Source organism: Nicrophorus vespilloides, unplaced genomic scaffold (genome assembly GCF_001412225.1).
Source record: "Nicrophorus vespilloides isolate i.1.1-1 unplaced genomic scaffold, Nicve_v1.0, whole genome shotgun sequence".
Lineage (NCBI taxonomy): Eukaryota > Metazoa > Arthropoda > Insecta > Coleoptera > Silphidae > Nicrophorus > Nicrophorus vespilloides.
Window position 1 is genome coordinate 18,852 of NW_017098258.1, and position 23,569 is coordinate 42,420.

General features: G+C 30.3%; 1 protein-coding gene across 2 annotated transcripts; it reads right to left on the bottom strand.

Annotated features, from left to right (window-relative positions):
* Positions 1–1,254: 1,254 nt before the first annotated feature.
* On the bottom strand, positions 1,255–5,967 carry LOC108562037 (exportin-6-B). 2 transcript variants are annotated; one of them, XM_017920215.1, is made up of 15 exons: positions 5,828–5,967; positions 5,564–5,770; positions 5,307–5,504; positions 5,068–5,245; positions 4,826–4,971; positions 4,597–4,769; positions 3,880–4,086; positions 3,718–3,826; positions 3,572–3,664; positions 3,327–3,504; positions 3,128–3,269; positions 2,535–3,069; positions 2,311–2,477; positions 1,597–2,257; positions 1,255–1,545 (listed from the first exon to the last, which is right to left on the bottom strand). In XM_017920215.1, the coding sequence occupies exons 1-15, from the start codon at positions 5,828–5,830 to the stop codon at positions 1,444–1,446; spliced, it is 3,099 nt and encodes a 1,032-aa protein (XP_017775704.1). In that variant the 5' UTR covers positions 5,831–5,967; the 3' UTR covers positions 1,255–1,443. The 2 variants fall into 2 exon arrangements, with proteins under 2 accessions (XP_017775704.1, XP_017775703.1); XM_017920214.1 differs by having other exon boundaries at positions 1,257–1,545; positions 4,826–5,245.
* Between the last annotated feature and the right edge of the window lie 17,602 nt (positions 5,968–23,569).

Below are 23,569 nucleotides of genomic sequence, written 5' to 3' on the forward strand. Positions count from 1 at the left end.
TCTCTATTCTTCTATGTCCAAAATTATAAATAATATATAGATTCTATCGTTGTTTAACTATTCATTAAGTATTATTATTATTTTTATTAATTAGACTTTTATTACGTTGTAAATGTTTACTATTATTATTAAATATGAATATAAAATATATAATTAATAAATGGCATTCGAATTAAAAAATAATATTTATTCATTTCCTATATTTCACCCATAACAATTTTCAGTTGAAATTAGTATCAAATAGGTAAGTAATGATTAGTTTATATCAGCCTCAAATAAGAAAAAAGTCACCCATTCAACAACAGGTATCCCCCGAGTTACGAACCCCCGGACTTACGAACAAAATTATAAAAGCTCTAAGTTGTTACAAGAAGATATATAGTGATAAAAAAAAATTAACTGTCCAAACAAAAATTGATAATTTCTGTTTCATTGCATTTGTTTCCTTTTACGTGTTTTTATTAAATAATTGTAAAAACCATGATAAAGTGTGGTAAGATAAGTATTCCCCCGGCTTACGAACAAATTCGACTTACGAACAAATACATTGGAACGGAATGTTGTCAATATTTGACAACTTCAGAAAGACTACTTTTACTAATTTCATTAAATGAAATAAATTATTCTTACTTATAACTAACTTTTCATCATATACTCAAAATGTAATAAGTATTATTGTTTAATCTACTAAATTAGTTATTACTCAGGTATTACGATAATTAAATTAAGTATATTGTTTTAATCAAGGATTAATCATTGTGGCTTAGAATAACATTCGGTTCAGATTCGATCTTTGCTAATATTATCATTAGTCCATTGATTCCTGTTTGATCTAATTAGGATTAACTCTGACGCAAATCCAACTAATAGTTAGATAACCGATGTAAACTATCCGCACAGAATGTCACGTTCTCAGTGTGTATTCATACCGTAACTGACGATTAAACTGCAAAGCGTTTGCGCAAATTATGAAGAGCTACAGTGGACGTAATATTTTTAGTCACGTATTGCGGATAGAGTTACAGCATCGTGACCTCTTTTGTTTTATAGCCAACTGAGTTATTTCATTTGAGAACTAACAATTCTATATTTTTTTTTATTATAAAATAAATTAATTTGTAATTAAAATGTAAGGAAAAACTAACATGTTAAATAAACATAGCATCTTTATTGATAATTATAAAGCCCATTATATATATATAATTATGTAAATATATAAAAAATATGAAGTACCACAATACAAATGACGAATAACATTTAAAATAATTAAAAAAAAACGTAACTAAATCATGAACACTAATTGTACGAAATGAAAATGTCAAGAATTTTGAGCATGAATGAATTAAATGTGTACGAAAAACGAATACTTTCTTTTCTTTTAAAAATTTCTTGTTTATACACGTATAAAATTAGCTTTGATTATCTTTCGAATAAACTCTGTCACTAAAGTACCACTGATCCGGCGGGCAAACTCGAGTTGCACAACCTGAAACACCGAGTGTCGTTGATGAACCTCTGCAGATGATGCACGAATGTAGGCGTATCCTGAGAATAATAAATTTATAAGATTTAAATTGATTAGATCGTTAAACTGACCGTCTCCTGGGCGAAATTGTTTCGTAAGTTATCCTTCTGCTGCGCCGACAATCCTTCCAAGTTCTGCAGAAATTGCTGAAGGAATGTGGTGAAGAATCCTTGAAAGTTCACAGCCGACATATTGTAAAGGGCGTACAGTATGTCATCGGTCAGAAGGTTATGCGATTTGTCCAGTAATGTCTGCAGTAACACCGTGAGGAATTGGCTCAGGAGATGATCTCTGAATAAACCTTTATGATACAGCTTCCATTTGCCGTTGAGATTCTCCAAAGCAGCTAAACTCGTTCGGAAGGTGTTGATGTCCGGTTGAAGAAGGGATTGCCCGAAGACTTGCAGCAGTTTCAGCAGAAGCTCAGGTTGCTGAATGCTATCCGGACTCGGGTCAGCGTCACTGCAACCCGGCGAATTCCCTAAGCGAATTTGCGAAACGTAGAAGTAATTCCATCTGTGTAAAAGAATACTGTGAAGGAGATTTATCAAGGCTATTATGCAATCCGGTTGCTCGTTCGCCTCCACGATCAATGTGGGGAAAACGTTGTCTAAACAGAGACTGAGGATGCCGGGAAGGAAATTTTTGTAGTTGTTGCCCGGCGCCTCCACAACCAGCTGGAAAATTTGCAGCATCTTATCCAAGCCGGAATAATCCTTCCGCTGTTGATCACTTCAATTATAAACATAAATACAAGTATCTATTAGAATTAGTGATTAACTTACCTAACTGCAACATCCAAGAATACTTCCATGGCGTGTTTCACCAAAACCACTCCCATATGTTGTTGTAAAACACCCAAAACGTTTAAGAAGAATATTAAGAGATGCTCGTTTACGTTCGGGTATTTGCAGTAAATTGGTAAAACGATTAAAGCTTGCTCTATAGTGGACTAAAAATAACAGCAATTAAAGATTTATACTTTTTTTTTAACAAGATACAAGCTTACTTTAATCGCGGAATACAGCGTTTTCTTTGAGTTTAAAGGAAAATGTTTTGAGTAGTTTACGACGCTCGACAAACACGGTAAGACAGTTTCTACTACATCTTTAACTCGTCTCGCATCAGTCGTAGCATTGATTTCTTTGAAATCCTTCGTGATGCTTTCGAAGAACTGCACGATCATCTGGTTCCTCTTCTGCAAATCTTGCTGCGACAATTCACCCCACGGCTTCACCAGCAAGTTTGTAAAAGCACACATGACAACCTCTTTGCACTGTTTATCGGGATACTTAATAGTCGGACACATTTGCAATAGTTCAACCACAGATGGCAGCACGATCAGCGTGGGCGGAAACATCGTGTCGGTGATGCTCAGCAAAAGGTGGGCGGCTCCGTGCGTCACCTTTGGTGGTTCGTGGTTGGCGGAGCGCAAAATGGGCACGGTTATATCCATCAGCGAGTTCAGTTCTTTCACCTTCATCTCACCGTTAGTGTTCAGCCATAACCACCATGTTTTCAGTGCAGCCAATATTTGTCCATGCCTTAATTAAAACCAATAATTGAAACATCATCGAACATGAAGAAAATCGAATTACTTACACTTCAGTGAAATCATTGACTAATTTCATATCGTTCATCTTCAAGTGGTAAAACCTAGCGTTCGTAGCTAACGAAGCACTTTGTATCAATTTCATAAGTAAATTATCGATAATCGGTGATGCTTGTTGATAATATTCGCTATCTAAATACCAATAGTTAAATCAATTAATCCAATCCAAAGATTAAGAAGCAAACTTACCAGGATCTAAAAATATCGACGATAGTCTAGCCAACGTTTGCGTAAGCGACGTCAAATCTTTAAGAATACATTGCAGTCTTACAGTTTCCGAAAACTCCAGTTTCAAACTACAGTTTCTTATATCCACGGCGTTCTCCAACATACAGAACACGTCGTTCGCTGTTTTCCATGGTGCTAACTTTTCAAAAAAAAAAAAATAAGAATCATAAATTACATAACAATCGTATTAAATTTGAAGAACTTACGACTCGTGTGAAGGTTTCAATTGGAGCGAACTCGGCGATCATCGCAATAATTTCTATAGAAGTCTTAAGAAAAACTTGCCACTCAGTCTCATTCTGCAAAAAGAACAATCAAATTATTTGTATAAGTATTAATAATTGATTAATACATTATCGTTTTGATCGTCGTTGCTAATTTCCTTCAATTGGTTCATGTTGCATGTGAATTGCATTTTATTGAGTACAGCTATGACCAATCCAAGCAGCGCTTCTGAATACCTGAAAATATCAATTTTTAGTAATTGTGATGATGAGATTGGTGATAAAATTACCTTTGTGCATTTTGGGGTTTGATTTGCTTGATGAATGAGGCCCAAACGGCAAGACAACGCAAGTAACAATTCACCGAAGGCAGTTGCATAGATAGTTGGAATAGCAATCCCAAGAAATCGACTGCTGAAAATCCGGGTTCGCTCTCTAATCGCCACAAATGTTGCTCAATTAGCAAGGATAATAATTCAGATAATTTTTCCATGAAACTTAAAAAATTACATATATTATAGAAACGTTGATCAATTTTAATTTCAATTTGCTAGAATAAAGATAGAGAACACTGGACTTCTTCAATATTATCCAAATATATATTTTTTTTGGTAAATATATTTTTTTCTCTTCCGCCTTCTTTAAAATGTTTTCATTCACTTATAAAAACCTACAATTCCCTAAAATATATCCATCTAGTACGAAATACATAAAATGTAAGAAAATTTAAATCATAGTAAATTTCAATTTAAGTTCAAATCGCAATGTTAATTATACAAAAAAAATATTATTTTACTTATTTTCTATGAAAACAAATAATAAATATTTTTTTAGTAACAGCAATAACAAACTATTTTTTAGTATAGTTTTAAATTATGAATCATTAAGAAATGACGATAATTATTTGCTATAATTAATGAAGAATCATTTAAATTCAACAGATAAGCGTACATTTTCAAATAAGAAAAGATTTACTGTTATTTAATTAGTGAATAGTAAAATCTTACTCTGGTCCTAAAGTGTCCAATTTACCAGTCGACGGACAGGAAATGTCCCTCAGCAATTGAACGATGTGATGATACAATTGTATAAACAGTTCTTGGCTTCCGGGAGGTACGCATTTCCTGTATAGCAGTTCGTTCAAAGTAGACATGGCTAGTACACACATATCGTCATCATCCTGAAAACAAAGAGATGTAACAAACTGTTTCCAATAGGAAATGCAGGTTGACGAACCTGAGCGTAGCTTGAAACGTTGGTAAAGTTGAAGATGGTCGTGATCATTTGTACTGGAATCTGAATGAGATTGGCCCACGAGAACAAGTGCTGAACGGTGGATAGGGCCTCCCTTGTGATGGCTTTGCTGTCGGGTCTGAAAGAAGCTGCAGAAATTTGCTGGGCCAAGTTTGGCGCTGAACTGGGATGCGTGGGCGACGGAGGAGGCGTCGCCGTTGCCGCATTCTGACGCCGTTTATTACCTAAACTGTCTAAAATGGAAGTCAATATTTGGAATACTTGGGGAATGTGTTGTTGCACCAGTCTTGTCAATTCCTCTTTACGAAACGAGCTCAGATCTGGCCTCGGGCACATCAGTTCTTCACTTGCGGTCCTCAGCATTATCAGCCCCAACAACTGACCATTTTGTGATTGCAATAGCTAAAGACAAAAACAACAAATATTAATTTACTAAGCAGATCAAAATTATTGGTGATAATACTTGAATAATATTAGTAAAGAATTCTGGATAAAAATGTGGCCAATCGAATCTAGCTATATCCACCATAAGCTTAACCAACTTGTTCCTTATAAAATTGGGGGCTGTTGTGTCATGTTCTATTAGGTAGTTGTACAATGCACTCTTCAGTTGCACTCGATGCTCCCATTCTAAACTGACCCATTGCCTATTTATCACAGACTAAAAACAACACAATTTAATAATACTTGACAAAACCCTAATTAATCTTAAAACTTTACCTCAATCGTAGTTAATGCATACATGGAGACATACTGACTAGATGTGTGTGTAACGAAGTACACACATAACTTCCAAGAGTCCAGCTGGGAACTGAACGAGTTGAGTTGCACTTCAATCTCATGTTTCCTGGAGTTGCTCACTGTGTGACTGAAGAACTCCTCCATCAAATGTTCCAGTGCAGCGAGGGACTCACTTTCATTTTGAGTCTGAAATTAACCAAGAAATCTGTATAACAAATTCAGATTAGAATTTGATCTACTCACCATTTCTCAAGGCAAATAGGACCGGAAGGAATAATAGAAATTCTCAGATGTTAAGAAAATCAGTCAAATATTATTAAAATACATTTTTATATAGAACTTTGACAGTTAAAATGTAACTACTTTCGAGATTTTCAGTTATCTCTCCTTGGTGGTCAAAGCATACCTTCATACATACAAGCTTATTTGGTTGCATACTATGATCATTAAAGATACCTATCTTTTTGTTACATAATAGCAGTTGGTAGCATTCAACATTAGAGTACACTACCTGTTCTACCACACTAAATGTTATATAAATTATTTAATTATATTGAATTATTGAAGCTTTTGACACAATTTTTCAACTTCTAAGATTAATTTAAATAATCAAAAAGTATTGATTACTAATTATTAAATCTACTAAATTGTAATATAACAAGTAGTATTAAATTTAAAAAATTATATCAATGAAAAATCACAATTGTTTCATTATAGAAAAAAATACAATTTAGAAAAGTACAAGACTTTTTGAACATGAAATTGTAAATATTTTTCTTAAAATCTTAATATTGATATTTTTTATTATGACAAATTAAAGTTTACGGAAATATTGGAAATAATGTATAGTATGTTATAGCATATTGATTTTATGTAGTAAATGTATGAAATAATATAGGTAAAACAACATAACGGATAGACAGTTTTGATAGATTGATGTATATTCACGTCCTAGTTCCGAATGTAATATTTTTAACTATGTTATGAACATTCGTAGTGTGATTGATATTCAAAATATATTTCTTCTCGATATAGTAAAGTCTCCTTTTATGAACTACTTTTATTGATGGATACTAATTACTTTTACACAGAAAATTGATAAATTCAAGAGTTTTTATATTGATTTTAGACATATTCAATTACAGTGGAACTGCGCTTAACGAGTGCACTTTGTAATGTTTCTTCATCCTGCAGACAATAATATCCTTCCATTTGAGTTTGTTCTAATGATAGTTGCTTGCCCTTTATTCTTCAAATTTTCTTGTTTTTGTCGGAGATGATTAAGCGTTCCCACAGAATTCGGCATTGATGGTTTTTCTTTATTATGTATTTGTTTATTTGAAAAAAGAATTCAAAGAGACTTCATCCATGTCTCTTATAGATTGTTTGTCTATATACTCTATTCACAATAGACCTACCAACACAATGTCGAAAAATTATTTTTATTCTACTGACCATATAAATAAACCAAAACACTAGCACCGGCACATTACCATCAAAGAGCATACATGAAAGAAAGCAATTATGAATTAATTTAATGAAAAAAAAATGAACCGAAATTAACCGTAATTAAAAATTCGATCCGGTTTCGGTTTTCAATTGAGCGGTTACAGTTACGGTTCAGTTAAAAATTCAGGTTTACGGTTTTAGGTTCAAGTTCGAGTCTCTGGATGTAAATAATCAAATAATAATATGATTAATTTAAATTATTGCAAATGTATAATTTGTATTTGTAAAAATGGGGACGATTCGGTTACATGAAGCTATTTTCGTACGTATATTGAACAATTACGGTTAATTTATTATGTAAATTTTAATAAACTATTTATGACGAATATATGCATTGATGATTATTTCATTTAACGAGAGAGAATTAATAATTAACCGATAATGAACATAATGCAATTATAAAATGAACTAAAATCACCTTACAAACTAAATAATAAATGATAAAATAATGGAATGCAAAATTATTAATTAAAATAATAATTTTTATGATTGATTGATTTAAATATTATTGTTTTTGTTTTAAATTATATAATTTTTTTTAATGGAAGACACAAAGAAAATGTACTGAAAAAACTGTTTTGTAAAATGTTACTCAATTGACCTTTTTTCTTTAACATTAAACCAAATTTAAATGTAATTCACTAAGGTCAAAAAAATGAACATCATAAAATATGAATCATTCTATAATTTTATAATATTAAGAAATTTGTTAATGTTTTTTTTTTTTTAAATATCAGTAATCAATATAAGTATTAACCTTTAACTTTTCGCGCCGGTGTAAAAAGTATACCAATTTTCTAAGAAACAATACCACATCTATATATTCTTTCTCCCATCTATGACAATTAACGTAACCTATGCTCAAAGTGTTCACTAAATGCCGGTGCAATATTGTTGATTGCGGCACAAAGAAGTTGTTTTTGTGCATGTTCTTTCTTGCTCTGCAGTGTTGGTGTAATAGCAGACGATGCTGATACCTCTACTCACGCTTATATAGAGACTTATATAGAGACAATGGCGAAAATTCTGATTCAGAAATTATTATATTAATGTATTACAAATCGTTATGAATCTAAAAAAAGCATTAGTTAACTTGAAAAAGTTTTTTTTGTCGTAATACAAACATTAATGCACTTTGTCTGTCAGTAATACATGTGGTGTATACACCGAGCGAGTAGTATATAGAAATTTCAGTGCGCTAGTAGTTAAAGGTTAATTTAAAAATTAAGTTTTTTCGTCTATAATTCTCATCGATTGAACTATAATTAAAAGTAAATTTTGTAATTAAATATTATTGGTATAATATTTGTATAAATATGCTAAGTAAGTATAATATACAGGATTGTAGAGAAGGCAAACAATGAGAAGCAGGAATATCCGCAGATGTTTCCAGCATTGAGAAATTGTGCTTTCAAGCAGTATTTACAGTATCGATGTTCTATGCATATTTCAATGTATATAAACTTTGATATAGACAAATATAAGCCAGTAGGATAAAAGTCTTATATAACCATACCGGTGGCAATCGCAATCCCAACAATCGAAATTCCCGACTGTATCGAAATCCCGACTATATCAAAATCCCGACAATCGGAATTATGGACTATATTAAAATCCCGACTATATCGAAAATGTCTACAATAACATTTTTAAATTATTCCGGAGCGTAGTGACTTTTAAATTGTTATTAATAATAAATAATAACAATTAATAATCTAATTGTATTTGAGATTATTTCATAATGTTAAGGTTTATTATGAATAATTCAAAAAAATCAAATAAATTAATAATAATTTATTGTTATTAATAATTAAAGTGTAGTACAAAGTGACTACGCTCCGAAATAATTTAAAAATGTTATTGTAAAAATTTTCGATATAGTCGGATTTTGATACAGTCGAGATTTTGATATAGTCGGGATTATGGTTGTCGACATTTTGATATAGTCGGGATTATGGTTATCGAGATTTTGATATTGTCGGGATTTCGATAGACGGTCTTTCGGTTGTCGGGCTTGCGATATAGACCCAACCATACAACGACGAACACAACAAATATAGTTTAAAACACTAAATTAGTCTGATAATTTTATTTTGAATAGATTTATTTTAATTATTGCCTTGTTTTTATGTAAAAAAATGAGAGTATTTTTAAAGATTTTTAGGTATTGTATTAATTTACAATTTTTCATTTATAAATAAACTTGAATGTTATTTGTGATTGTAAATCAGAATTGAGAAATTGTAAATGATTTATACAAAACGAAAAAGCAGTGATAAAGTATAGAAAATCTTAAAAAAATGAACAGAAAAACACACAAAACACTTTGGGGGTACAAAAATTGGGAAAAAATTAATAGATTGGCGTAATTTATCATTAATAAATGTTAGCAATATATTTTGAAAAGATTTTAGTCTTTTATATATAAAACTATACAAATTTAGTTTACAAATTTAAGTATATTTTTATTAAGAGATATTTAGGTTGTTTACATTGCAGAAATGAATGAATTAAAACTTTTAAGTTTACATGATTTATTCAAAATCTTACAGTGATTAGAGTACAGAAAATTTTAAAAGAAAAACTAAAAAAAAAACACAAAAACTTTCCAATTAAATTATTGAATCATCTAAAAGGGAACTTCCTCCTTCTCCTTATATATTTTTTACACGCTCGGACATTTTTATTTGGATCTCTGTAAATATTTTAAAGTCCCGGACATAAATCGATGCGCGTTTGTTTTTTATGTCCGACTTAACTTTACTACTACACTTTGATCTAATAAAAATCCCACAGAAACATTTATATCAGTTTGTTACACCTGATGTGGGAGCTTTATCATTTTCTCTTTTCTATCTTTTTTTTTTCACCAAAAATAGATAGATTTTTCTTTTGGTTGCACGAGGGTTGTTTTCGCGCCGTCCCGAGGGATGAAACACCGTTTATGTGTTCCCTCCCGATATTATAAATATTGGAGAGCACAGAGCTGAGAGTCTCCCTTCTTTCAATAAAGATACAATTCGCATCCGAGAGTAAAAAAAAACGAGGGTGCAAAAAGAAAAAAAAAATAGAAGCAGGAGAAGATGTAGAAGAATAATGCACTCTCGTTGTACTATATTTTTCATGTTCCAGATTGAATATTTACTCAAGCCTTACGTGCAGTGTGCATTTCGCCTCTTTAACTACTCTTTCTTCTCTTTTACCCTTACTTTTCGTTTCTTCCCTTACTATTTTCGTTGTTGTTGTTGTTCTTGTTTGTTTGTGAACTAATGCATTTCTGGCGTGGAGAAACGGAAAAGCGCGGAATCAATTAGCCAAAGTGATTTTCACGTACGATATATAAAGTTTTTTTTTTCTTTCAGGTAACGCGAGTTGACAATTACAGCGGACCGCACGACAAGAATCAATTTATTCAAACTCTGAACTCGTTTAATCTTTAGCAATTTTCTTTGAAGGAATTTTCCGGTTTTATATACTATAACGAGATCGGAGTTTCGAGATGGACACGTTAACGCTAACGATCAAACCGCTGGTCGCTCTATTAATTTTCATTGAATTCCTTCTTTCGCCCGATGATCCTTCACCATTTGTCAACTTTTGCGAAGAGGAAACAATGGACTCGCAGCTATTAAGAGCCAAGAGGAAACTCACACACACACACTTATATCTATCTATTTCAGCCGCATCATAAATCTCTGTATTTGTCCTCTCATGGGACAACTTTTCTCATACTTTTATTACTCAGGGAAAAGTAATTAATACTTTCTTCTTCGCTAATTTTATTACAGATAGAATCAATTACAATTACGCACTTCTCGACACATCTTCAATTACTTAATGCATCTTGACAATATGAAGAGGAAAAGTGCAATTTACTAACTCAAATTCTTGTAGAATATCATCTAAAAACTTAATGTAAATTTTTTTCCAAATGAAGACTGTAAATTAGTAATAGCATAAATTGGTAAATTTCTATTAAATCTTCATGCAAGAAATGTATTTATTACTTTATCATAATAACTAATTAAATAATATAAAGGATATTTAATTTAATTTCTCATTAATTGTTGAAATAAATTAAAATTGAAACAGCGACAAAACGAAAATTTGTAATAGTAAAATGCTAAATTTACCATTTTTTTAAAATAAAATTTCATTCTTTCCTAATTCACTAAAAACTGAAAATCATTGTTTACATAATGAACATTACGTAGCTTTTCTTTCATAATAGGTTACGTAATGGTGGCGTCCTTCCTACGCAACAACAAAAATGCAAAATCGTGACTTTCGAGAAATTATTAAAAAAAAAACAGGAATACTGAAAACTAGCACTCCGAAAATCGATGGTAGATTCGTTTCAAATGGCTCATTGAATTATGTAAATATAATGCGTGGTTATCCTGAAAATATGAAGATGTTACAGCAACGTTAAAGTTGACTGATCGTAGCAAATGAACGGATGGTAGCAGAAAGTTGTAAGAATTGAAAAGATTAGATTTTCTGGTTTAATATGAGTATAAACTGATGTAATTGTGTTCATTGGTTCTCGAGTAATTTACTAAACTCACTTATCGAGTTGATCATGGAATAAAAACATATAAAAGTTCATTAGTTTTCGAGTTATTAACGAAAATCTTGTCTATCAAATTATATTTTAACAAAATCCTTTTGAAAATTGGACAAAATTTAAGATTATATAGATGTAAATGGAATAATTTAAAGAAAAGTAAATGTATCCTTGAACTGATTAAATAAAATTGTAAATTAATTACACTTATTATTTAAATATAATAAAAATGAAATAAAAAAATGAATGGTTTGAGTAAGTAGTGAAATTTCTATAAAACGTTCATTATAAGTTATACGTTAAGTGGTGTAATAACTAATAGAAAGCATAAAACTTGCGCAAAATCCTTACGACATAATACGGCCATTGGTGTGGTTCGCGTTTAAACTTTAAGAGTTAATTACGAAAGTTCCGAACGTTGATTTACGATGCGTTATTAACGGAAGTGTGAATATAATTCCTATCCTAAATTTCATCCTGCCACCAAATATAGAAAAAAAAAATCAAAAAATTTCTCACTCGAATCCTTTGAATACCCTGAAGTATATAGTATGGTGGCAATCAAAATCCCAACAATATCAAAATCCTCTAGTTACGAAGTAAAATATTATATTATTTGAAATAAGAATTGAGAAATGTTTTAAACACTAAAATATGTAAATTCATTCTGTTCACATGATTTATTCACAATATAAAACTGGTAGAGTAGTGAAAATCCCAAAAAAATTACAAAAATAAAATTTACTAACCATTAGTTACAATTTCATTAAAGGAATATAAAAGTTAAAGTGTTTTTTTAGTTACAACTTATATACTTTGATTCGGATAAATTCTTGTATTACGGAGTATCTAAAATTTGCTGATTTCATGGAATTATCAGTTTCCAAATAACTCTTGCACTATTTAACAAAAACAACAACAAAACAATACAAAACAACACTTCTTCGATGGTTTTACAACATTTAATTGAAGCCGGCGATGAACCCATTCTCGAGTCCGAGATGGTTTTAACATTAATTTTTTTCTCTCTTATAAACTGTGGCAGTTGTGATTAGGATTTTGATACTGTCTGGATTATGGTTGTCGGGATTTTGATACTGTCGGGAATTTGATTGTCGGGATTTCAATATAAACCCCCATACTATGAAGTCCGCACTGATATAGAAACAGCTAATTTGCGGAATCTCCCTATTTGGCTGCTGCAAGATTAAACCGAAATGATTATTTAAATAGTCCGCATTAATGGGGCAACATTGTGCGGAGAGGTGCCCCATTTGCATGACAGATAACGCTATTTGCATTCCACCCTGTATCCGGACGATAAGATCCATCACAGTTGCGCCAACCACAAAAAAAAACGCGGCATTATCCTATTTTTTCTTCTTCATTCTTTCTTCGGCCGGAAGAAAAAACGGACGAAATATAGAGTACGTGAACGATTAAATAAAAATTTGCTCTATTAGCTTTAACGTCGTAAAAGTAAATCTCGTTGCAGCGTAGATAATAACTTCGGAGCATTAAAATGTCCGTAAAACTTTGATCGTTTTCCACCACCCGAAAAAAAAAAAAAACCCTTCTCGGACTCGAACTAAATAAACATTCTTTACGGTATGTCTCGGTTCATCGTCGGCTTTAATTAAATGTTGTAAAACTATAAGGAAGTGTCGTTTTATATTATTTTTGTTGTTGTTTTTCTTAATTAGTGGACAATATAACAAATTTTTTTCCGGGAGGAGAGGAAAACCTTGCATAGGGACCAGGGTAGATTCGTGGTACTGTGGGATTCTTACCCACTAAAAACCTCTTCTCTTCTTCGTCAGCATTCAGGTCCTGATGATGATACAGCTCTGAAATGTTGATTGTCTCACCTGTTAGTCCTTCCTTGGTAGAGGAGTACATTTGATACATTGTCGTGTGCCGAGATGGAATATCTCTGGACACTGTGGAATATTTTGTAGTATTGCCGATGTGGAGTCCTAGTGGGTTTTATGGAAGTCTAGATTAAAGTCAGTGTAATAATAGTATTTATTTAACACTTAGATGCTGGTGATTCTTAATCTAGCTTCCAGTTGCTACAAGCATAGGTTGCTGGTCAAGAGTAGAGTCAAACTAGAACTAGGACTCACATGAGTCTCCGACTAACTAAGACTAGGACTAACTTAAAATAACATAAGAGTCGTCTTATATGTAGGAGGACGTCCTGAATACGAAGTAATATTCTAAGGGTAGGGGCTAATTTTCCAAGTAAGGCTGCCGATAAGGACTAAAGGGTGATATTATTACAATTGTTTGGGAAGGTTAATTGTTCGTGGCGTAGTTTTTATAGTTGGCTGTCCGATTTTTACATAATCCTCCTTTTGAGACAGTGGTCTAGTAGAACATGAGAAACCAGAGAGTTTCTCAAAAAAGGTTTTATTGCACTATGCAGGTGTTGCAAGTGCCGATAAGCTTGGCGTGGGAACTTTCCATAAGACTGTAGTTGATATACAGTACTTATTAGTATATATATATATTTATATCAATAATTAATAACAAAGTGGTTGGACACAACAACATATCTTGCAATTACGTTCCAATTGTCGCTGCTTTTCAGCAGTTCACTGACAAAATTCTGCGGTGTTAGAACAAATCCGAGGTTTGCTTCAGTTACATGGTTCCTTGCAGCTCACCTGCAGCAACTGAATAACATATGCTCCGGGCTGTCATTATCTTCGCAATACCAGCACTTCTCGTCCTCATTCTTCGCGATGAAGTGGAAATGTTTACTGAAACATCCGTGTCCAGAAAGCGCCTGTGTCAAATGGAAATTTACTTCCCCGTGGTTTCTATTAATCCATGGTTTGATTTCTGGGATGAGTCTTCTAGTCCATTCTCTGAAGTTTGCCATCTTTGCCACAGTCTTCATCCATTTTGTTAGCGCCCGTTGACATCTCTCTTTTCGCTGTGGCAACTAGTTCTATAGGTGGAATTCCCGCTATTATTTGTACAACATCTCTTGAGATTGACCGGTATGCACTGCATCTCCTGATTTCACACTTTTTATAACAATTTAAATAAATCAAAGTATACAAATTGTTACTAAAAATTACTTTTACTTTTATATTCCATTACTGAGATTTTAACTAATTGTAAGTAAATTCCATTCTTTCTTTTAGTAATTAAGAAATAATTTAGAATTTTTGTTATTTTCTATGATTTTCTCTACTGTACTAATTTTACATTGTGAATAAATCATACGAACAGAAGGATTTGCATATTTTAGTGTTTCATTTAAAAATTTCTCAATTCTTATTTCAAACCACAAATAATATTTAAACTATACTAAGCATACTTTATGAGAAAAATTATTTATATTAATTGTTGTGAATTAACTTTGTAACTTCTCGTTCTCATTCTTCGCTAAAAATTACTTTTACTTTTATATTCCATTACTGAGATTTTAACTAATTGTAAGTAAATTTCATTCTTTCTTTTAGTAATTAAGAACTAATTTAGAATTATTGTTATTTTCTGCATATTATTTTTCTACTCTACTAATTTTACATTGTGAATAAATCATATGAACAGAAGTATTTGCATATTTTAGTGTTTCATTTAAAAATTTCTCAATTCTTATTTCAAACTACAAATAATATTTAAACTATACTAAGCATACTTTATGAGAAAAATAATTTATATTAATTGTTGTGAATTAACTTTGTAATTAGAATTAGTCTCAGTAAAACCTTAATATTACGAGCATAGCCTCAGATGAATCTTAAATCAACCACGTGACGAATAAAGTTATGTAAAACCAAACGAATTTCATTAAATTCCCAACTATTGAGACTCCACAACGACAACACCAGACGATATTCCACTGTGTCCAGAATTCCATCCCTGGAACACGACGAAATATAATAATTAAATGTTGTAAAACCATTGAAGAAGTATCGTTTTATAATTTTGTTGTTGTTGTTGTTTTTGTTAATTAGTGGATGAGGAATTTGGAAACCGATAATTCCATGAAATACACAAGTTTTAGTTTACTTGTTGCTCGCTCAGAGTTTTAGTCTCTGGGTATATTGAGAGCATTGTGTGTGTGCGAATATCGTAAACATTTCATATGCAGATGCCTGGCTTAGTAACTAGTTACTAACTTATGCGACGCCGTATTGTGTAATAAACTTCTGATGGGTTATGGAGGAGCGGCGCAGTTTTATAACTTCGCCTCGTAACTTTGCGCGCATCTCGCGCATTAAATTATTGTATTGTGCATCGATTATTTATTTATTTATTTAGTTATATATACATAAAAAAATAACAGCAACAAGTTTCGACCAAATCCATAATTCACTCGGAGCGCATTAATCATTTTACCGTAATGCTGCCTGCACTCACTTCAACTCAATAGTTTTCCCGGTTTCGGAACTTTGAATTTTGTTGACACTACAAACTTTGACTTTCGCAACATGCCTTCATTAATATTATATAAACATTCTAGATTCATTCACAAATAATTGTAAAAACAACAATATTTTATGAATATTGTTGTTATTAATAATCGAATAATAAGTAGTAAATATTTACAAGAACTGTTGAAAATTTCTATTTACAATTTTTATCTTATATAAAATAATATAAAACAATTAAACAGAATCAAAATTGTATCTTGGAAAGAAGATGTTATGAAAGCATGAAATTTAATTAACGTATCTGGATTAAGTATTAAGATTTTTGGAAATAATTAAAGAGGTAATCACAAATACGTTTTCTATTTAAAATTATGAAATAAATGAAGTGTACTTTTGTGTCAGTTTCAGAGATTTGCGGTTGAATTGTTTCGAATTTAATGGAGGAATAACATTAACGGTATGCATAATTCCAATGTTCCTCTTCGGTCTCGCGTTCAATTTGGAAGCATATCTAGATGATGATTGAAATGTTACAATTGCATTGGACATAATCTGCGCTCGACATGCACAACAAAACAAGTTTACGCTATTTCCGGTTCGTGTATCATGGCTTTTGCGAAATTGCGAAATCAGATCAATTGCGATAAAACAAAAAAGGCAGCAAACGAAATAAATGAATAGCGAAGCAGGATCAAAAGCAAATATATAAATGCAACAACAAAATAAACAAAAAAAAAATAACGCGCATACACGTGTAGAGGTAGGGAGGATGAGAGAATGGGAGGAATGGGTGAACTAATCAAAAGGAATGAATTTAAACTAAGTTTACAAACACACAAACGATTTAAATAAATGCATGGATTTTCGGTGTAATACCCAATGGGAATACAGAATGAGATCAGAGCGTGGCCGGCAGAATCCGGGGGGCTTTTCGCACGATTCCCCTCGGTGTGTATGCATGTGTCCACGATACGATTTATAATATTAAATTTTTAATATGTAAAAGAGGATGGAAGAAAACGAATGGAAATTGGGTTTTCTTTGAATGATTTTAATTTAAAAATAAAGGAGAGGATGAGAAAATGAATGGAAGTAGGAAGATGGAACTGAAGTGTCTTTGGTCATTGGAAAGAATCGAATTCCATTGGAGGAGGGATGGAAAGACTGTCACTCCGAGGATAAATTTAATCGTCCACGAAATACTAACAAAAATTGAAATCCAATTAAACTTCTCCCCCGAAACACGGATAGACAACGAAATCTCAAATCGAGCGGATGTTCACCCTCATCCTGTTATTTCATTCGATTTTCCTTAACATAAAAGTTTAATTTCGAAATATTGTTTCTTTTAACGAAAACTAATTTCAATTATTTCTATTGTATTTACAAATATTGATTTGTGTATTCGAATACAAAATTATTTTATATTATTTCTTTATATCAATTTTAGGGCAGAAAGACCTATGATGTTTGAAGCAGTTGACTTTTTTGATTTATGATATTTATATTATTGTATTGAGTTCTTTCTATTTTATAATTTTAGTAAAATTTCAATAAATATTATTATTATTGATTTTTTTGCAAGGAAATAATATAAAAGATACAAAATCTATCAATAATTACCAACATTGACATATGTTTTTTTTGTATTTATTTTTAATCAAAATATAAATAATGTGAATGTAAAAAATAATTATTAAAGTATGGAATACAAAATTTCGTTAAAAATAAATGTTTTTACCCGGCACCTCCACTTTTTTGTATTAGCAAAATTATCACTTTATTAAACTTAACTTAAACATTATACAACCTAAATTTATAAAAAATAGTAGCATTGACATATGTCACATCGAAATACTAACTTTGACATATGTCATTTATAGACGTGAATGTAAATTAACATTAGATTCATGTCGATGTTACAATATTATTAGCATTGACACATGTCAATTTAAATGACATTTAATTATAGAACTTGAAACGGTGTACAAATACAAATTGGAATCCGGTTAAAAATATACATATACAAAAGTAGATATCCGAAATTGCACGAACATTCATGTCTTAGATGGGATGCGAGGAAATTACCATTGATCAAATACTAACTTTTGGTTATTTTCTAAATGAATTTAAGACTAGTTTGAAAATAAGTTTCAATAAGATAAATTCACTCAAAACTGAATTCCTAACCTCCCACACAGCCCCTTTTTGAAATGAAAACATTTTTGTATTATATAATTTAGTCTTAGTTAAGTGGCCGAACCTAGAGGAAGTCTTAGTAAGAGAATCCAACGAAGAACATGGTGTTACTTGGAGAGTCTAAGGAAGACCAATTACTAACTTAACTCTTAGTAAAAATCCCAGAAATCAACTATTGTATAGTTGACTTTTCAATAAAAACTCCGATGTGTATAATAAAACTAATTAAGAATATTGCATTTAATATTCAAAAAACCCCTCTAAGACTCTGCAACAACATAACTACGAGATAATCCACAGTGTCCAGAGATTTCTTAATCCCGAGACACGACAATACATTAAATTTTTATTTAATTCATACTCAATTTATATTCAATCAATCCACAACTTTTCATAGTTTCAGAAATGTCTTCTCTGAATCATTACAAACTAACATTATTATTCCAATTAATTCATAATCTATTTTTAAGACGATATTTTTTTTAATTAAACGTAAAATTAAATTTTAACTTTACTTTTACAACTGCGATCCTCTAATTTTCTTAAGAAATTTATCAATTTTAATATATAACAATACGCAATACATTTACTCCTTTAAAATGATGTAATTATTACAAATATAAGTTACTTTAATTTCATTCATACTCAACTTCCATTCTTCCTTCTTCTTCTTCCTTCCCCCTTCTTCATTTGGCTTCCGCATTACGCGCCAATAAGCTTCGAATTTCTTCTTCCGCCCAAATAATTAAAGTAACCAGATGTAAACTTCCTTCTTCAGCACAAATAATCAAAATAAAAACTTCTTCTAACGCAACTAAAAAATAACAATTAAATCAAACTTAACTAAATTCTATAAAATATGTACATAGGAGTCAATTTCCATTCAATCTACATCTTTTAAACAACGCCATCTCTGAATCAATAAAAAACTAAAATCAATCAATATTTACAACAAACATTTTTTAATAAAACCTAAAATAAAATATTAACTTTACGTCCATTTTTACAACCGAATTAACGATTCTCTTACATTCTTAAAAAAATAATCAATTTTAATATTCAGAATACGCTATGAAAATACGAAATACGTTAACTTCTTTATAAAGATGTAATTATTAAAAACTGAAGTCATCTTAGTTTCATTCATACGCAATTTCTATTCAATCTATACAGTAATAGTAACGCCATCTCTGGATTTAAAAAAAACTGAAATTAATATTCCACCCACTTCAAAATTCATATTTACGACAAACATTTTTTAATAAAACCTAAAATTAAATATTAACTTTACGTCCATTTTTACAACCCAATTAACGATCCTTTTACTTTCTTAAAAAAATAATCAATTTTAATATTCAGAATACGCTATGAAAATACGAAATAAGTTAACTTCATTATAAAGATGTAATTATTAAAAACTGAAGTCATGTTAGTTTCATTCATACACAATTTCTATTTAATCTACATAATAATAGTAACGCCATCTCTGAATCTTTAAAAAACCGAAATTAATATTCCACCTACTTCAAAATTCATATTTACGACAAACATTTTTTAATAAAACCTAAAATTAAATATTAACTTTACGTCCATTTTTACAACCGAATTAACGATCCTCTTACTTTCTTAATAAATTTATCAATATTAATATGAAGAATACGTAATGCGTTTCCTTCTTTTTAAATGATGTACATATTAAAAAGTGAAGTCATTGTCCCTCCCGTTTCAATATTATATTCGCATAAAAGATTCACATTACGACCCTAAAGGTATAAATCATATTATTATTATTTTTTTTCGTATAAAAGAGCAAATAAAAGTCGTAAGCTTGACGTAAAAATTGCATATAATATGAGTTTACGTCGCAGTAAAAATAAAACCACCGCATATCAATAATAAAACAGTAAGAAGTAAGTAAGAACATTTTTATTATTATCAAATATTATCGTTGAAAATTTTGATTAATTGAGTTTAGATTTAATTGTTAGAAGATGTTAATTAATATTTAAAAGTTAATTGCAATTAAAGACAGATGTAATTAGTATTACTAGAACTGATTTAAACTTAAATAAAACTACTTTTGTATTGATAATTCAAAGTGAAATTATTGATTCTTTTCAATAAAATTATGTATTTTTTTTAAATAATTTCTATTAAAAACTTCTGAAGAATATTTATATTAATGCAAAGTAGCAGAAATCAATACTTTTAATAAAATATAACAATTTTTATTTTGTATTTATTATTGTTGTAATAAATGTTATTATTATTAAAATAATTACCAGAAGAAAATTATTAATTTTCAATGTGTATTGTGTTTTTATTTTGAATTATCAGATCTGAAGAATCGATGTTAAAATTGTAATAAAATCGGTATTTCTTTTTGCGTGTGTAAAAAACGGTTTAACACGGCGTAAAGACGCACGTGTTGATGTGTTTTCCGCCCACACAGAGAAACCAACACAAACCCGCAACGAGGAACCCACACAAACACAAATAGTGTAGGCAAACATCCGCGGAGTCGTGAGGGGTTGGGGGTGGTTTGAGTAATGCAGTGCGTTCGGTATTTATGATAAATATTAGGGGCGAGCTGCGAGGCCGTATCTCAAAAAGTGTCGAAAGATAATGCCCGAACAATATGTCAACCTTATCTAACGTCATACTATGCAATTTAGCGCTCTCTCTCTTCAATTCTAACTCTATAACTCTAGCTATGTGCTTGTGTGTTTGTATATATAAAATACATATAATATGCATAGCGTGAGTCCGCTGCACCTAACAAATTACCATTAACCGGAATGGGAAAAGTCGCTACAAAAATGAAACAAAAGCTGAAATATACATATAAATATAACAAAACAAAAAAAAAACACAGAGTTGGAATGTGAATTTATATAAGCGCATTTAACTTCTTAATCTATTTTTATATTTGCCCCTTGCAAGGAGCTAGTTTCACTACCGACACGGAAATAGATGGCGGCGATATGCACTTCGCGGAGACTAAGTGAAGTCATCTAGTTTAGATTGCTTACTTGTCACAAGAAACACTAAATCCTGTTTCTCGATACGTTCCCAGATATTTCCTTTAAAACGTAATTAACGAAACAAGACAATTATTTTCAAATAGTTCAGCTAAATCTAAATAGTTTATTTTAGTTGCATTTATCTAAACTACCTCGAATTATTATAAATTTATTCCGTACATAGATTTCATTTTGTTTAGCAAAACTTATTTCTTTATATTTGTTTTTAAATAACTCTGAAGACTCAATTAACAAATGTATAAATATAAATAAATATTATAAAAAAAAAATATACAAATAAATATTATTCATTTCGATAACTTTACTGCTAGTATGATGATTTAGCTACGCTCACACTACTATCAGGTCAAATTGACCTGGAATGAATTGAATAATTATATCTAAATCTTCAAACATTTATGGTTTACAAAACACAAATCTTATATAAGAAAAACTGTCAAACTTATATCATTTATTGACGAATCTACATAAACATTTCAGATACAAAATTAGAATAGTTATTGTCGGTTGGTCTTACTCCCTGTTTCATTATAAAAATCCTATAATAAATATTGTATGACAATAATTTAAAAATCTTACTTAATATTTACGGTCAAATTAACCAGTATGAATGTGCAACTATAAAGATCACCGCGTAATTTATATTTATTTCCTAGATATCGTCTTAATACTTAAATATTTTTTGTCTTAAACGTTAACTTTTGTTACGTCCTTATAAACAATGTTAATTAAAAATTTACTTAGTATTTACGGTCAAATTGACCGGTATGAAAGTGCAAATATAAAAATCACCGCGAAATGTAGATTTATTACCTAGATATCTTCTTAATATTTAAATATTATTAGTCTTAAGTGTTAACTTTTGTTACGTACAATATTAATTAAAAACTTACTTACTATTTACGGTCAAATTGACCGGTATGAAAGTGCAACTATAAAGATCACCGCGAAATTTAGATTTATTTCCTAGATATCGTCTTAATATTTAAATATTTTTTGTCTTAATTTTTAATTTTTGTTACGTCCTTATAAACAATATTAATTAAAAACTTACTTACTATTTACGGTCAAATTGACCGGTATGAAAGTGCAACTATAAAAATCACCGCGAAAATTAGATTCACTTCCTAGATATCGTCTTAATATTTAAATATTATTTGTCTTAAGTGTTAACTTTTGTTACGTCCTTATAAACAGTATTAATTAAAAACTTACTTACTATTTACGGTCAAATTGACTTATATAAAAGTGCAACTATAAAGATCACCGCGAAATTTAGATTTATTTCCTAGATATCGTCTTAATACTTAAATATTTTTTGTCTTAAATGTTAACATTTATTACATCTTTATAAACAATATTTATTTAGTCCAAATGCATTAATATAAAATTATTTTTGAAAATCATATCATGAAAATATACTTAATTATTTTCAATTGTTTGTTAGCATTATTATGATTATATAAAATTAAATAATATTTATTGATAAAAACTTACGAAAGTTAAAACAAAAATTCGATAAATTTTTTAATTAATTAATTTAAGATTTAACATTTTCAACTTAATTATTATAATGGAATATAATTGCAATTAAACTCGACATAAGACATAACGAGAAGTCGGTTATATCTTTGAAGCAATTAAAAGGAAATCCCATAACAATCGCGGTTACAACTTCACTAAGTTATAATGCAATAAAAACCGATCTTTCTCTTAAAATTCTCCATAACCGAGATTCACTGTAACTCTTTTATAGAACTTGAACAACCATACGTTATTTTATAACTGAAAATATTGTTAATCTTTTAGTTTTATTAATATTAAATTTATGGTAAGTTAATTATTTTGTTAATGAATTTTTTTTACGATTTTACTCTTATTTAATGCAATTAAAGTTTTTAAATTTTCATCAATATTTTTTCCAAAATAAGACCAATTTTTTTAATTGTTCAATAATTTTAATCTTCATTTATCAATAATTTGTGTAGTTGATTAAATTTTGTATAGCAAATTTAGTACTTTTTTCTGTTAAATATTTTTGTGATGTTTTTAATTATATTGATTTTTTCTCCTGTTAATCTAATGGAAGACACGTGTTTTCAATGTGGATTAGTCCGTTTAATGTGTTTTTGTGCAACGTTTTCCAATAGGGAAGTGGATCGAACGTCTTGATGTCCCGTGTACTTGGGTCGGTAGGTAGCGGGAATGGATTGCAATCCCGGAGGATGTGCGTGCAGGACAGTGTAGTCACGCAGCAAGGGATAAGCTCCAT